We start from the raw sequence: 16,767 nt of genomic DNA, 5'->3' as shown, positions 1-16,767 counted from the left end.
TCTTCTCTTCTGCGTCCTGGCATCTGGCCTAATAATTGGCCTGCGGCAAGTATTCCAAAAATGTTTGTTGAATCAGTGAATCACGTGTCTAGATGGACCCAGAGCTTGAGGATATCATAGACTATCTTAGCTGGAGGAAGTATTAGACAATTTTTGGCTTAGTTTTCTCACTTCAGAAATAAGGAATTAGGACCTGGAGAATTTGAGACACCTGCTCAAGCCATACAGCAAATGAGTGGTAGAGGCCTGGATCCCCCTCACATGACTGTTTCCCCTCTAGCATTCCATGTGCCTTCCATGGTGAGGGTGGCCAGGGTGCAAGAGTCGTGCCCCTGGGGTAGCTATTCTGGACCTGAGGGCACCCTGGGGACTCCCCTGTGACTCAAAGGGTAGGCCACCCCTTCTACCAACATATAGGACTGTATCGAGAACAGCTAGTTACTGAGTGCTGTGTGGTAGGTTTGTGCTAAGCACTTTACCTACAGTGTTTAACACTCTCAACACTGAGACAAGGATTATTATCCCCACTTTACAGATGAGGAAATTGAGACTCAGTAAGGTTAAACTTCCTCAAGGTCACATGGACAGTGAACAGTGGGTTTAGACCAAGTTGCCTAATCTCAGAGCCCAGACTCCACCGATGCCACAACACACACACGTACATGTGCGCACACACACTTGGAGGGGCCCTGCCGTCTTTTGTCCCTGACAGCCAGCAGAAGAGGCCTAGGTCAGGGGTAGAGGTGGTGATCACTGTCAGGGGTAGAGGTGGTGATCACTGTCACGTTTACTCATTCCTCAGGTGCCTTGGCCCCAGCTGCCCTTGAAGTCACCACGATGTGGTCCCTACCAGCTGCCCTCTCCCTGCTCATGCTGCTCCTGCTCCTGCTCCAGGCCCCTCCTTGCAGGCTACAGTCACTGGGCACCACAAAGCTACGGCTGGTGGGCCCAGGGAGCAGGCCAGAGGAGGGCCGCCTGGAGGTGCTGTACCAGGGCCAGTGGGGCACTGTGTGTGACGATGACTTCGCTCTCCAGGAGGCCACGGTGGCCTGCCGCCAACTGGGCTTTGAAACAGCCTTGACCTGGGCCCACAGTGCCAAGTATGGCCAAGGGGAGGGTGAGTGCCTGGTGCTGCCCAGCAGGAAGACAAGGAGATGATAGTGGGTTTCTCTCAAAGGCTGAGCATCCTGAGGCTTCAACAGACTCCTGCCCATCCTTTAATACCCAGCTCAAATGACCTCGCCCATGAGGTATTTCCTGAGTGCCCTGGCTGCACGAGACCCTTGCTCCGACCCCCCCACTCTCACCTACAGTGAGGTCACCACCACCACCACCACCCTACTCCATTCTTACAGAGTGATTGGCACACAGTAGGTGCTCAGCAAATGTTGTTGAGTGAACAAATGGATGGATGAATGGGTGGACAGATCTAATCACTAAACCTACCTGGCATTTTCCAAAAACAGATTCTACAGGACCTGCTGCCAAAAGGAGGCAGCAAGTAGGGTTGTAGATACCAAGATCCCAGGAGAACCAACTCCCCTCCCCCACTTCTACTCAGGCTCTGGAAGAAGACAGTTGATAACTGTGGGGTCCTATGAAGGAGGCACAACCCGTGACTTGCTTCTCTGTCCCTAAGCATCACCCATCTCCTGCCCACAGGACCCATCTGGCTGGACAATGTGCGCTGTATGGGCACCGAGAGCTCCCTGGACCAGTGCATGTCCAATGGCTGGGGTGTCAGTGACTGCAGTCACTCGGAGGACATTGGGGTGGTGTGTCACCCCCAGCGCCAGCGTGGCTATCTTTCTGAGAGGGTCTCCAATGCCCTCGGACCCCAGGTGAGGAGGCTGTTCAGGCCCTGGCCGGAGCCAAGTGTTGGGTCACGGGACGGGTGATGAACCTGGAGGAAGAGGGAAGGGAAAAGCAGCAGAGTGGGCTGACAAGCGTCCCTGGAGCCCCACGTCATGTTGGCGGCCCAGAACAGGTGCATAGACAGAGGGCCTAGCTTACAGCAGGGCAGGCTGGGGGTTCAGGCTGGGCCTGTTGGAGATCGCTGAAGCTACTCCCCACAAGGGAGGCAGCAGGGGTGAGGGGCTGCCTCACACACAAGGCCCGGCCACAATTGCTGCCTCTTCCCGGCACAAACAACCTCGAGCTAAAAACAGCTCAAGCCAAACAACAGGAGCAGGCAGGGCAGGTCCTGGCTCCTACCCTCCAACTGCCAGGCAGCCCCAGTCTAAGGACAGCTGGCCCTGGCCCACAAATGCAGCAGGCCAGGGTGGGGTGGTCCCCATGGTCTGAGTCACCCCAGGGCCAGGGCGGGGGTCCCATGGGCCAAAGATCCTGCTGGGAGTCTCAAACAGCTGGTCCATGCCCATCCTCAGCTCTCCCCAGGGTGACACAGAGAAGGCCCCTCTGTGCCCAGCGGAAGCCTCCCAAACTCCAAGGGGCCTGACCCTGATCCCAGGGGGAGCACAGACCTGCCTGGTTCTCTCTGGAGTTGAGGAGAGGACCGTAGATAAACCAAGGTTCTCTTGTGCTATGTGGCTTCGACAGATGACCTCATCTCTGGGCCTCTGTTTCCTGGTCTGTCCATTGAGAGCCTGGATGGAGTGATCTCTAAGTGCTCTGAGCCCCGGCTCTCCCATGTGAAGACCTTGTAGCAGGCTCAGTGGGCGCAGAAATCCTGGGGCCCACAGTGACTCTGTACCCTGCAGGGCCGGCGGCTGGAGGAGGTGCGGCTCAAGCCCATTCTCGCCAGCGCCAAGCGGCATAGCCTGGTGACCGAGGGAGCAGTGGAGGTGAGGTACGAGGGACATTGGCGGCAGGTGTGTGACCAGGGCTGGACCAGGAACAACAGCAAGGTGGTGTGTGGGATGCTGGGCTTCCCCAGCGAGGCACCTGTCAACAGTCACTACTACAGGTAGGAGGACAGTTGGACGGAGAGCTGCGGGGGTCAGGGGGCTGTGGGGCGGTGGCTGAGTGCGTGCACCCACGTGTGAGCATATGTGTGTGCGTCTGTGCGTGAGAGAGACACGTATGAGTACGTGTGCGTGGCTGTGACATGTGGGACCTTGCAGAGTTCAGGGAGTTGGGCAGGGTGGTGTCTGTGGCAGGACATGGCCGTGGGTGTGGGGCTGGGAGGGAAACAGTCCCAGCTGGACTTCCGGGCCTCTCAGAATAATGAGAGGGAGTGTGAGGATGAACTTGGAGACCCTGGGAAGAACCTCGAAACAGAAAAACACTCTACTTGCTAATCGTATGAAAAGAATTGACCGTAGTACAGAAAGCTTCCCAGATGAAAACAACTGAACGCAAACCTGTGTCCCTGCTTAAAAACTGGGCTTGACTGAAGATACTTACGGTGGTGCCCACAAGTATACACAGCCTGAGCTCTGGTCTCCGCTCTGCCAACTCCACGCTGTGGGCCCTCTGTAGGGCCCCCGGGGCCTCGATGAGCCAGTCCGCAGGGAATTTCCTCCACTCTGATCTGAGCCAGGCTTTGACTGCTTTGCGTGTGAGCAGGACATGGGGTGGGGCAGCATTTGGGAGAGGAAACATAAAAATACTCTGTCAAAAACGTGACAGAACTGTCACAAGATTGCATCAGCCTCTAAATGGTACCAGCTCTGTGCTAGTGAAAACTAGATGTGTTTCTCGTCAAGGGCAAACGCCCCCACCCTGCATCTGAGTGGTCGCCCCCTTGCACACCTCCAGTTGGTTTGGTGGCTCTGTCCTGTGTTTCTGTCTTACCTGGGCCCGCTCCCAAAGACCAGGCGCGCGTGGCTCCGTCCCTGGGGATGACTGGGATGAGGGCCCCTGACTCCCTACTGCCTGGTAATTGCACCTCTGGGCCTGGCTGACTGGCCCAGCACCCATGAGGAGGAGGGCAGCCCTGATTATAGCCTCTGAGTGGGCAGCCCCCACCACCAAGGTCTCCAGCTTGCACCCGCCCCCCAGGACCTCTCCCCTTTTCTCAGGGCGCTCCCTCAAGGCTCCCCTTCATCCGCATGTGGGGAGAGGGCGAGCCGGGGGCTGCCCACTCAGGGGCGGTCCAGTGCCGAAGAAACCCCCGTTGGGGACTAGTCGAGGTACCTTGCTGGGCCCCGCTTTTCTCCCTGAGAAATGGAGATCATCGGTGTCTGCGCAGAGATCCCGTGCCAGGGCTGAAGCTCAGCATTGACATAATGCGGCCAAGTTTACAGACAGAGTTCCAGTGCAAACTCAAGAACAGTTCTGAGGAGCCAGGGCCCAGGGGGTCTCCTGCACCCACTCCATCCCCACCTGTTTTCTCCCACCTAGGAAAGTCTGGAATTTGAAGATGAAGGACCCCAAGTCTAGGTGAGGAGCAGCATCCTTAGGGGAGGGTACAGAGGGGTGTGGCATGAAGGGGAGGGCGTGTCCCTTTCCTCCGCAGTGCCTTGGCCTCCCTGACTCCTGAGCTCCCTCAACCCCTCCCCACCCTCAGTCTCCCTTGTCTTCCAGGCTGAAGAGCCTGACACAGAAGAATTCCTTCTGGATCCACCAGGTCAACTGCCTGGGGACAGAGCCCCACATGGCCAACTGCCAGGTGCAGGTGGCTCCAGCACGGGGCAAGCTGCGGCCAGCCTGCCCAGGTGGCATGCACGCTGTGGTCAGCTGTGTGGCAGGGCCCCGCTTCCGCCCTGCGAAGGCAAAGCCTGGGCGCAAGGAATCCTGGGCAGAGGTGGGTTGGGCTGGATCTGAGCAGGAACCAGTGGGGAGAGGCTCTCCAGGACAGGCCGGAGGGGAGGGGAGGGGAGGGGAGGCCCGCCCCCACCAAGGAGGCATTGGTGCAGACTGGGAGGAGGACACAGCATGGTAGAAACTTGGGATTTATTTAAAAGGAACCATTTATATCCCGACCATAAATGGAAAGCTGACATCACTTGTCATGAATAGAAGGCAACCATAAAAACAGTAATTACATCGTAGCTAACACCCATTTGAGGCCCGAAGGTATTGAACCTGAGCCTGGCCCTTTGTTATAAAAAGCAACGCCTAAGTGCCGGTGAGGTGTTACAGACATGGCGGCCCCACAGTGGGATGGCCTCCTCCATGAAACAGGAGGGACCGGAGGAGTAACTTCCCCACTGTGTGTCAGCTTAATTAATGCCATGCCCCTGCGCAGCTCTCAAATCATCTCATACACCCCTTTGGGAAGCATCGATCTAGTTCAGCCCCAAAGAACAGGGAAGAAGCCAGGGCTGGACAAAAGGAAGGAACACGCCCCCGCCCCCCCCCCCCCCCAGAGATCAGGAAGGCTTGAGAAGCCCAAGAACCCCAACTCCTAAGGTTCCCTTGTTACTACTACCGCCAGTGTGGTGGCTCTTTGTCATGAAGAAAGCACTTGAGAAAAATGGCTTATTGGAGGTAATATCTCCGAGCTGTCAGACGTGGGACTGGAACTCCCTGTCATGGGCTCGCCCAGCTTGAAGGGGCCCGGCCCAGGCCCCCTGCCATGGCTCAGCCTGCCCTGAAGCTAGTTTTCTCGCAGCAGGAGCCGAAGGTGCGCCTCCGCTCTGGGGCCCAGGTGGGTGAAGGCCGGGTGGAGGTGCTCAGGAACCACCAGTGGGGTACCGTCTGTGACCACGGATGGAACCTCATCTCCGCCAGCATTGTGTGTCGTCAGCTTGGCTTTGGCTCTGCTCGGGAGGCCCTCTTTGGGGCGCAGCTGGGCCAAGGTAGGTGAGGAGGCCTGGGGTGGGGCGGGAGGATTTGGATGTGCCGTGGCTCCATCCCTTGGTGTCTAGGGCCCAGGACAGGAAGGTCTCCCTGTCTATGGAGGGGAAACCACAGGTGTGGGGTTACAGAGATGGGGCCTTACACAGCACCTCTCCCTCTCCCCCGTAGGACTGGGGCCCATCCACCTGAGTGAGGTGCGCTGCAGGGGGTATGAGCGGACCCTCAGTGACTGCCCCTCCCTGGAAGGGTCCCAGAATGGCTGTCAACATGAGAATGATGCCGCCGTCAGGTGCAACGTCCCTAACATGGGCTTCCAGAATCAGGTGAGCTCAGACTTGGGCATGACCTCAGGCTGGGGGGCTAGGAAGCCCTGAGAGAGAGCCCCAGGATACATCAAACCAGTGGGCACTTTCTCAGAGCCAGTCTGTAAAGCCCTCTCCTCGAAGTCCCCTGGCCTGGCCCACATCCCCTCAGAGATGTCCAATGGTGGCGGGCACCCTTGAGGCAGATACGCTGTCCCACCACAGCCTCTCAGGCCCCCGGTGAGGCTGCGAACGAAGGTGGCTAGGACAGAGGGCCGCAGGACTGTCAGTGCTGGGAGAGGCACTGGCAAGGCTGCGTGGGAAGGTCAGAGTTCAAGGGCCCTGCAGACGTGGATGGTGGACAAGTCGATCGCTCGTGTCTCTGATCATGGCTTTCTTCTGTAAATTGGGGTTAATTATCTCACAGGGTTATTGTGAATGGGACAATAGATATGAAAGCCCTTTGCCATTGGCAAAGCCATCATTAATGGTAGAATTTCAGGTAAGAGGAGCACAAAAACCAGAGCAGGTGAGGCACCTGGAGTCAGGTGTCCCTTGTGGGCAGGGACATCAGACACTAGCAAAACGTCCCCAAGGAACAGAGGAGATGAACCCAGAGGAGTGTCGTGCCCAGGGCTGCACAGCGAGCTAGGCCGGGCAGATCCAGGCTGGCTGTCCTGAGCCCTCTCCTCCCGAGGCCACTGTACTCCTCACACACCTGTGACCCTTGCAGGTGCGCCTGGCCGGTGGGCGCAGCCCTGAGGAGGGTGTGGTGGAGGTGCAGGTAGAGGTGAACGGAGTCCAGCGCTGGGGGGCCGTGTGCAGCGATCACTGGGGGCTCAGCGAAGCCATGGTGGCCTGCCGACAGCTCGGCCTGGGTTTTGCCAGCCACGCGATCAAGGTAGGTTCCTGTTGTGCTTCCCAACGTCCTGTGCTACAAGTGCTAACCCTTCCTGCATTCATTCAGTGATGAATTTTTGAGTGAAAACTGGGGGGCCGGTAGAATGCTGGGCGCCAGGGACAGTGTGGAGAACAAGATGTACCCCTGCTTCATGGGACAGTCAGTAAAGTGAGGAAGGCGGTTGCCAGAAAACATTCACACAGCAGACACATACTTTTGTATGTTGTCTGTAGGAAAGATGACTGGAAGTTACTGGGAGAAGGTGGGGAGAAGATTGGGGACATCAGGGACCAGGGCTGGAGTGGGGCTATCAAGGGCCAGTGGTGTGTGTGATATGTGAGGGAGGAGGCAGGCAAACCGTGAAGTCTGCAGTGCACGTTTCTCGAAAATCTCTTCTGTGCTGTGTGGCACACTGTTGGGGTGGAGATCAGCATGGATACAGGAAACCTAACATGGCAGTAGCCCAGCCGAGAAGTCACGCTGGTGTGGCCCAGGCTAGTGGCCGTCCTGGGGGAAATTCAGAGAGATTCGAGAGGCACCAAGGAAAGAAAATCACGAGGCCGGGGCGCGGCTGCGATGCTACCTCGTCCTCCATTGGGCCTGCCTGGCCGGTGGGGCTGCCGGGTATTCCTCACTTAGAGAACTGGGGCCAACCCTACCCACAGCCGACCGCCCAGGGCGACACGAGGCACAGTTGGAGAAACGGGGCAGGCCACCTGAGTGGGACAGGGGACAGGGCCCCCCTCTCCAATAGCTAAGGGCAGCCGTGTGGAACAGGGTGGGGGCAAGGCCAGTGGCGGAAGAATCTTCCTGCCTCAGTGCAACGGAAGAAACTTCTGCTCTCGGAGGGGCGCACAGTAGCAGGGAGCGTCCCATCCCTGAAGACTTCTGAGCCGAGGCCGGACACAGCTGGGCAGGGGTGGTCCGACAGGGCTCTAGAGCACGAGCATCAGAGGAGAGGCTTCCAAAGCACCCCTCGGCCTGAACCAGGGGCTGCTGGCTGTTTTCTCAGGACACCTGGTACTGGCAGGGGACGCCGGGGGCCGGAGAGGTGGTGATGAGCGGCGTGCGCTGCTCAGGCACAGAGCTTGCCCTGCAGCAGTGCTCGCGGCACGGGCCGGTGCACTGCTCCCACGGCGCAGGGCGCTTTTCGGCCGGAGTTTCCTGCACAGACAGTGAGTAACGTCCACGGCGCCGGTGGGACAATTTGGTGAGCCCGCACCTCCCATTCTCCGGGAGGGCCCGAGAGCTGGTCCCAGTCCCAACCCTGGAAGGGTGGGGGGTAGGAGGGCTGGACTTGGAGCACCGGCTCTGCCATTACCGGCTGTGTGTGGCCAAGTCCCCTGTCACGTGAGGATCCAGCCCTGCCCTGCCCAGCTCGTGGAGTTATTGTGAGGATTAAAACAGAGAATATGAGAAAACCCCAGGATACCCAACAGTGATTTTCAATTTTCCTGTCGTGACCGTTAAAAAAAAAATGAAACAGGATAGAAAACGAGAGAATGTGTCACACTTAGTAAGGGCAGTCATCCTGGGATTATGTACGTGTGCGCTGGGCCACGGCATAAAATGTATTTCGTAGTGCAGCTTGTAGTAAGAAGAGTCTGAAAGCTGTTGTACGGGGAATGCAACTGTGAGGAGCGTGCACGGCCTAAGGCCCTGCTGTGTGTCCTCCCCCGGAGCTGTGGGGTTGGCCCAACAGGCCCAAGCCCGTTCTGAGGCATCGGTCCGCCCCCCACACACAGATTCTCGGGGCGGCAGCGTCTGTTTGACATCTGCCAACGAGGCCGATGCCAAGATAACTGTGGCCAGTCCAAAGGCTCAAGCTGGCACCAATACGTGCAACTACTTGACTTTCTTCCCGGCCAAGCTTGCATGCCAAGACAGCCTTGACCTTTGTCAGTGAGCCCTGGGGCTTCCTCTCTGTCCAGTGCACCCTCGCCTGCAATCATGTGGCACCAGAGTGGGCCATCCCGGCACTAAGGCTCACAGCACGTTGGGGGCCTGCTCCCCAGTGTCTCCCCATCCTGGGAATCCTGCACCCCCTCCCTGGTCTACTGCCTGGTGAATGCTTTGGACACTTCACAACAGCTGAGCACAGACAGGCGACCTGCTGCCTGTGGGACCATCCCTCTCTCTCCTCCGTGGTTTTTCTCACTCCTTTTTTCCCTTTACCCTCTCTCCTTCTCGGTCTCTCTGAAAGCTCTCTTTCTTTCCCTCAGGAGCACAAGCCCCCTGGCTTTCTCCAAAACACACCACAGGAATTTCAGGAGCATTTAGTGACAGTACAGGCATCATCTGGCAACCCAGCCAGTTCCTGCTGTCACCCTCCGTCCCCAACCCCCCCCCCCCCAATGAAATAAACCAGCAGCCCCGTCTCACCAGCCTCAGCACCTAGGCTCCGCCAGGGGATGCCTCTACCAAAAATCTAAACTGTAACCCAGCTTTTCCAAGAGCAAGCATTGAGAATGGGCAACTTTTCTCTCTTGATGTTACATGGTAAAAGTTGCAGCTCTCCACATTTCTGTACAGGGAACATGTGTTTTCCAAGGGTGGGGGTTGGGGTGGGTAAGAGCCCCTGTGACAGGAAGGGAACAGGAGAGGCACTGAGCAGCCTTTCCAGCAATGGGGACTTTTATGCACAGAGAAGCACCAGAAATGTCCACGATGCCTCCGAGGAGAGAGCACGGGACGGCCTGGTATGAATACCCAGGATAGCAATCCTGTTAGAACAGGCGCTCTGGAGGAGGCACAGGCCTAGAACTTCAGCGGAATGGACCAGAATGGCAGAGCTCAGGAGCAGGCCCAGAGATGAACCTTTCTGACCCTCCCTGCCAGTTCCTTGAAGGAACTGAGACCCAGAGGGAGTGACTGAGCTGAGGACACCAAGCTGGAGGCAGCGGGGCTGAGGAGGGACTGTGAGCCAGGCTACACAAAGGCCCCCGGGAGCTGAGAAGCACCCGACAAAAGAAAGACTAGCTTACATCCACTGCGTGCTTACCCGACAATGACCTAAGCACGTTCCAGGTACTGGCACGATTGGCGTTATTATCATCCCTCTCTCATGGATGAGGAAGATGAGAGACAAAAGGTGAAGCAAGTCACAGAGCTACTTAATGGTGCAGTCAGAAATTAAGCAGGATTTGAACCCAGGCAGCCTGGCTCCAAAGCCATCATGCTTAACAGTGACACTGTACCTGCTTCCCAGGCCAAGGCAATAGATCGTTCCTCTATTGCTAGAACTCCCCAGTCTTAACTCCTAAACCTCCCTACTCTTCTGGGTAGAGCTCCACTTTTCTGGTAGCTCCTCCAAGAGCTTGGTTGGGGGGCATGCCTGTCTCCCTCTGCCCAAGAGCAAACTGGCCGCCTTCCTACCTTTTGCACGGCGTTGTGCCTCCTGTGGCCCCAGGTGCTCCGGACCTTGTGATGAATGCCCAGCTGGTGCAGGAGACGGCTTACTTGGAGGACCGCCCGCTCAGCCAGCTGTACTGTGCCCACGAAGAGAACTGCCTGTCCCAGTCTGCCGACCTCATGGACTGGCCCTACGGGCACCGGCGCCTCTTGCGCTTCTCCTCACAGATCTACAACCTGGGCCGGGCTGACTTCCGTCCCAAGACAGGCCGCCACAGCTGGATTTGGCACCAGTGCCACAGGTTAGCGCCTGCTCCTGCCTTGGCTCTGGAGGGACAAAAAGCAGAGTCCAGGAACCAAACCAGTCTGGTCTTTCCCTGACCCCACTCACTTTCCCGGAGGGGTGTGCGCTCTGGGTTAAGAGCCTTCCTTCCTAGACACCTTACTGGCTTTGCCTCCAGGAGCCACTAGGGAGCCCCAGGAGCATCGACCGGCCCTGCCAGCCGGTCACTCCCTTGCCTGTCCTGGATGTACCCCAGTTGATGGCGCTCAGAGGGTGCGTTTCCCCAGGAACGGCCAGGGGAGCAGTCATTGCCGGCTGAGCTGGTCTCTGTTGGAATATTGGATAATTTCTCTACATTGGACTTTGGGCCTTGTCTTTGAAAACCACATTAAGGTGGGGACTCCTAGAAACCTGGAGACCCAAAATAGACATCCCATCCAGGATGCTAGCTCTGCAGAAAAAGTTTGCTGGTTTCTGCCACAGCAGAGCAAGGCCCCCAAAGAAAAGTGTGAACACTGTACTAAAAGGAGACAATGGGCATTCTTTCCTGTCAGGAGTCTCCAGCCCACACAGGACAGACGATGCCTGTAACAAAGGCAGAATGGAAAAATGGTATTTTCTTGTTCAGGACACAGCAGGGTGGGGAAAGCTGAGTGGAAGGGGCAGCGACTTTGGGACTTGGCCTTGCTGAGATAATGAGCACCTTTCCCTGCAGCATGAACACAGTGGTCATTAGAACTGGATTGGAAACAATGGTAGCAATTTGGTCCCAGGCTCACAGGGAGGAGAGTGAGCCCCGCTCCTCAGCGGCTGGGCTCCTAGGCTGGTCCCTCCAAGTGTCCCTTCCTGCCGCCTCCGATCAGGCCTGGTAGCCAGGCACCAGCCTCCCGGAGGCTACCAGGGCAGCACTTACCCCCCTCACCTGGGTTAACGCCCTAGAGAGTGGGGGCAGCTGTGCCTTGCTGCCTGGTGGGGATGACGGGAAAGTAGACCCTGGGTCCCACTAATCTTGGGTTGGAAAGGGAGAAGGGCACTGACCTGCCAGCTCCTCCAGAGAGGACCCTCTCCTCTTGTTCTCAAGCTCACAGCTCTTTCCCTTCCGCAGGCACTACCACAGCATTGAGGTCTTCACCCACTATGACCTACTCACTCTCAATGGCTCCAAGGTGGCTGAGGGGCACAAGGCCAGCTTCTGCCTGGAGGACACAAATTGCCCCACAGGTATATGGTTTCCTGTCAGCATCTCCTCCTTGTGTTCTACTCCTCAGCCCCTTCAGGGTGAGGCTCCTTCTGCCCTCAGATGAAGCCACCTCAGACACCTGGAGACTCTGGCCTGGCAACAGTCAGCACTCCAGGCAATTCAGAAAGATCGGTTTCTTACCTTCTGACATCTTAGGTGGAAGGTCCACTGCCTCTGCATTCCCAACACACTTTGTACCGCTTCTAAATACTTAACACTATTTTGGATAGTAGTTGCAGGGCTATTTCACTTGGGCTAAGTTCTTTGAGGGCACAGATCGTCAGATTCCTACTTGCATACCCACAGTTCCCAGCCCTTAAGGACAGCATGGCAAACACTGGCTCTTCAAAGGGTTGGACGATGTATCCTTAGCATGTAGGGCTGGAACCTTCCAACTGTATTTCCTAGGCCAACAGCCAACAGGAATTTCCACTAGAGCATCCAAGGAAATAATCTGCCATAGATGGAGGTTTGCTAGAGCTGGGTTCATGGTTAGTAGGAAATCTGGCTCTGATAGTCATGCAAGTTATGTAACGGAATCGCAGGTCCCTAATCTGATTGCACTTGAATGGTACGAATGGCGTGAGGATTAAACAGTAACTTGAGCAGAATGCTTGGTCCTGAGCACCTATCACTGCCTCACTAACCATCAGCGCCATTCCTCACAGGACTACAGAAGCGCTATGCGTGTGCCAACTTTGGGGAGCAGGGAGTGACTGTCGGCTGCTGGGACACCTACCGGCATGACATTGATTGCCAGTGGGTGGACATCACAGATGTGGGCCCTGGGAATTATATCTTCCAGGTAAGGGGGTTTGGGGATTCCCCACAGGAACTCCATTTCCTGCACATATTCCAGAAGTTTCCTGAGGTCAAATGAAGGAAGAGAGTCTCACAAATAGGGCCTCCGACAGGCCTGGCACTTGAAGGAGCTCTGCTATGGGGAAAGAACACTGAATGAGGATCCAGAGGATCCTAGGTTTGAGTCTTGATTTAATGGACAATGTCAAATAGGAACAAGAGTGCTGGCCTTCTGGGTGACTGTAAGGACGAATGAAGTGAAGAACAGAAATACCCTTTGTGAGATGACAGGAAATATAAACGATTATTCCAGCCACTGCCAACTTCAGAAGCCACATCACCTGCTTTCAACTGTCCCCCTCTCACTCCAGGTGGTTGTGAACCCCAAATACGAGGTGGCAGAGTCTGATTTCTCTAACAACATGATGCGGTGCCGCTGCAAGTATGACGGGCACCGGGTCTGGCTGCACAACTGCCACACAGGTAAGTGCGAGCCTGTGTGGGGCCATATCTGTGGGCTCAGGGAGCCAGGGGAGGCTGCGTGCATGTCTGTGTGTGACTGGACTGGGCGTGCAGAAGGTCAGGGATGGAACAGAGAGGAGTTTCCTTTGACGTCTTCCCAGGTAAATTTCTAGATCCAGCTGGTCCCACTGGCAGCCTCACCCAGTAACTACTTCTGTGTCCCTCTTTGTCCTTAAGGTGGCATGGATTATAAACTCCGTCCCCCATCTATCCGGGGGTCTTTTCTCTTACTTCAAGTCAAGATTTCTCTTTGCCAGGCCCGTTATTGTTCACTCCCCCATTCACATGGTCTTTCTTAGCTGTGCCCACCTTAAGCTGAATGCCTCACGGGCAAAAGTGGAAGTCTGCCAGCTGGGTTGCTGTCCCCAGCTGTGAGCACAGCATAGGCCACAGGGAACAGGGCTCAGCACACTTGCAGGTTTGGGAGAATTGGACAGAGGAAGATGCAATGATTCAGTGGGGGACAGAGTGAGGAGGTGGTTGCTCCCCTGGTCTGTAAAGGAAAGTAGCAATCCATCTTCAAGTTATGAAATGCCTATATTTGCTATGGGGTGTTTGCATTCACACCTTTGCACATATGGGGTAAGGTGGGGCAAGACTGGTTTATTCAGTCAGCAAACATTTAAGACCCACTTCTGTGTTGAACACTGTGCCAGGCACTAGGAAAATAAATAGAAGTAAAACGTGGAGCTCAGTGGTGAACAGGGTAAGCAGGCATGCAAATGGATAACCCTAATACGGGGTACTCCAAATCAATATGAACCAATGCTGAGCAAGCATGGAGAGAAAGCACCGACCTGGGGGTGAACAAGTTTTCCCAGAGAAAGTGACATTTGAGCTGGGTTTCAAAAGGAGGGGCAGAAGTCAGGGAAGAAAGGAAGAACTGGAGAAAGAGCATAGGATTTGGCCTCGTTGGATTTGGGGACAAGGCTTCATTGGGATCTAAATCCAAGTCCAGGGGCGCCTGGGTGGCTCAGTCGGTTGAGCGCCCGACTTTGGCCCAGGTCATGATCTCGCAGTTTGTGAGTTCGAGCCCCGCATCGGGCTCTGTGCTGACAGCTCAGAGCCTGGAGCCTGCTTCAAATTCTGTGCCCCCCCCCCTCCACCCCACCCCTGCGTGTGCTCTGTCTCTGTCTTTCAAAACTGAATAAACATTAAAAAAATTAAGTCTAAGTCCACCACTTTCTGTAGAGCTGTAAGACTGAAGGAAAATCTCAACCACAAAAACGTTTTCTTTGTTTTAAAATGGAGCTATATACTTCAAACCCGCTAAAGCTCTTTGCGGGCAGGGTTATGATGGTTCTTGCTAAGAGAACGACTATCCTGTGGGCTTCTGGGAACCACTGACAAATTTCAGTCAAGGGGAGCAAAAAGATCAGATTTATGTTTTCAAAAGGTGAGTCTAGCAACAGATGGAAGACAGCAAGAGGAAATAGCCCAAGTATTTGAAATTGTGTGACTGGGTCGATTTTGCTGCCATTAAAGGAGACAGGGACATGAGAGACATCGGAACTGGAACCTCAGACTGCACAGTGGAGAGCAGGCTGCTGGGGGGCCAGGCGGTAAGGGAGGAAAGAAAAATAGTGCTGTTCTGGCCACTGTGAGGGTCCCTGCAGAAAGCTAGGGCAAACCAGGTAAGAGTACAAAGGTATTTCATGAAAGGACTATTTATATAGTGTGTGAATAGGACGAAAGAATTAGATGTGAATAGGACTAAGGAAATGAGAGGATAGCAACAGTGGAAAACTGTTAACACCTTTTGGCTTGAAGGGGCACCGGAAGGAGCCAGGAGAAAGCTCGAGCTTGGGGTCAGGGGGAGCTGATGAGGCCATCACCACAGAACAGAGAAGAAATACCCCAGCCTCTCCCACCTGCCATCTGCTGATCTCCTGCTCTTGCTCCCCACTGACCTAAATCAGAGACCAGAGGCTCAGGGGGCCAGGGTGAGGCAGTTTCCAGGGGCCAATTCTGTAGAGCACAAAAAAATACAAAAAGGGTAGAGAAGGAATCTGGGGATGGAGGACGGGCAAAAAAGAGTAACCAGCACAACCCTTTCCACTCAGTAGCCTATTCTTTCTTCTGTCCATGAAACTACACGTCAGGGTCACTTTCTACAAAATGGATTGGTGTTTGTGCCCATGAGTGACCTAATGTAAAGGGTGAGCAGGGCAGAATGTGTGTGTGTGTGTGTGTGTGTGTGTGGAGTAAGTGAAGCTGTTAGGGAGGGGATGAGAGCACGGTAGGGTTGGCTACTTACTTGTTCTTCTTTGGTCCACAGGAGATTCTTACCGAGCTAATGCAGAGCTCTCCCTGGAGCAGGAGCAGCGTCTCAGGAACAACCTCATTTGAGGCCATCACTGCACACTTCCGGCTGCTGCCCACACACCAGATACCTCAGCTTATTGGAGCCATGCCCTTCACAGAGCCCTAACTCAGAAGGAAAGGGGCCAGTGCCAAGTGGCACCAAGAACTGCTCAGGAAGCCCTTTGATGGCAAGATCATCAAATGAAATGGTACTGCTCCCTCAGGATGACTCTGGGCCTGTCCTGTAAAGGCCTTTGGTCTACGGTCTGTGGCCTCTAGGCTTTGTTCAGATGAGCTGCTCTTCCACAAGGAGACCCCATCTTTCCCGGATCTTGCCCCAGTGTTCTTGGCTCAGGAGCAATCAGTTCCTTAGAGATGGGCTGTGACCCAACCCCGCATTTAAACGGTTGCTTTGCAAAAGTCTTGGAGTAGAGGACGAAGGACAGAAATACACAGGAGGCAGGATTAGCTCTGCTAGAAGCTCAAAGCAACACAACTTGTGTCAAAGTCACAACTGGCAGCGAAGTTGATGAATTGAGTCCCTTGTTTGATCTGCGCTCATTTAGAACTCACCTGTCATTCTAAGAGTCTGCTCTAGTGCCTTTAGCTTTATCCTACTGCACATATGGGTGTTTCTAATATCCTGGAAGCTTAGGCCTCAGGCATCCCCTTATCTCCTGATGGGCCAACACCACCAATTACTGAGTGCTTGAGAAGGGGCAGGACTTGCAGAAGTGGCCAGATAGGGTCTTCCTACAGAGCAGCAAGAGAAGTCCAAGCAGAAAGGCTGCTGCGATAACATGGACCCCGGCCCCTGCCAGGGCCTCTGCCAAGGAGAAAGTATGCCATACACCTGGCAGGCAATCCAATCTCCCTCAAGATCACTGTGCATCTCAGGACTTGCCTCAATTTCAGGTCTCAACCAAGTTTCTGGAGTGAACTTTGCATGGAATAAGTTAGATACACGTTAAGAGATGATCCTTACAGGTCTGATGCCCTAGTGCCAATAAAGGTTGCTCAGTATGGACAGCTACAAAGACAAGACTGGCTATATAGCTCTTTGGGGTCCCCAGCCCATGAAATCTAACCTTTTCCACTCTTGCTGAGCTGGTAACTAGTACATGTGGGGCACACATACTACTCACAACAGTCCCACCACACTTCTCTGAAATCCGCTTTTGATGTTAGCAGACTACAGTCTGCTTCCCAATTCTCTCCCCAGGCTCAGGGCTGAAACGTGGGCTGGAAAGGTTAAGGGACAAAAGGGAGGAGGCAAGAAGGAAAAGCCCAACGACCGTAAACTTTTACAACTGAGGCTGCAAAGCTGAAATGAACAGTAGCAGATGGGGCAGATTTA

The 16,767-nt window shown here is 55.0% G+C and overlaps 2 protein-coding genes across 3 annotated transcripts in view; one reads left to right on the top strand and one right to left on the bottom strand.

Moving 5' to 3' along the window:
• The first annotated feature begins 837 nt into the window (after nt 1-837).
• LOXL4 (lysyl oxidase like 4) lies at nt 838-16,452 on the top strand. 2 transcript variants are annotated; one of them, XM_023240814.2, is made up of 14 exons: nt 838-1,117; nt 1,663-1,841; nt 2,721-2,926; nt 4,306-4,344; nt 4,489-4,708; nt 5,522-5,705; nt 5,875-6,029; nt 6,742-6,909; nt 7,922-8,084; nt 10,319-10,562; nt 11,649-11,764; nt 12,452-12,588; nt 12,956-13,067; nt 15,385-16,452. In XM_023240814.2, exons 1-14 carry the CDS (start codon nt 838-840, stop codon nt 15,453-15,455), a joined length of 2,274 nt encoding a protein of 757 aa, XP_023096582.1. In that variant the 3' UTR covers nt 15,456-16,452. The 2 variants fall into 2 exon arrangements, with proteins under 2 accessions (XP_023096582.1, XP_023096581.1); XM_023240813.2 differs by having other exon boundaries at nt 5,519-5,705.
• R3HCC1L (R3H domain and coiled-coil containing 1 like) overlaps nt 10,450-16,767 on the bottom strand; it is a 103,494-nt gene continuing 97,176 nt past the window's right edge. The window contains exon 10 of the transcript XR_006587209.1: nt 10,450-10,587. The gene's annotated coding sequence lies outside the window, so the exon portion shown is untranslated. The remainder of the gene's footprint in view (nt 10,588-16,767) is intronic.

This window comes from Felis catus, chromosome D2 (genome assembly GCF_018350175.1).
Source record: "Felis catus isolate Fca126 chromosome D2, F.catus_Fca126_mat1.0, whole genome shotgun sequence".
NCBI lineage: Eukaryota > Metazoa > Chordata > Mammalia > Carnivora > Felidae > Felis > Felis catus.
The sequence above is the reverse complement of the archived record's forward strand: the minus strand, read 5'-3'. Positions and strand labels throughout refer to the sequence as shown.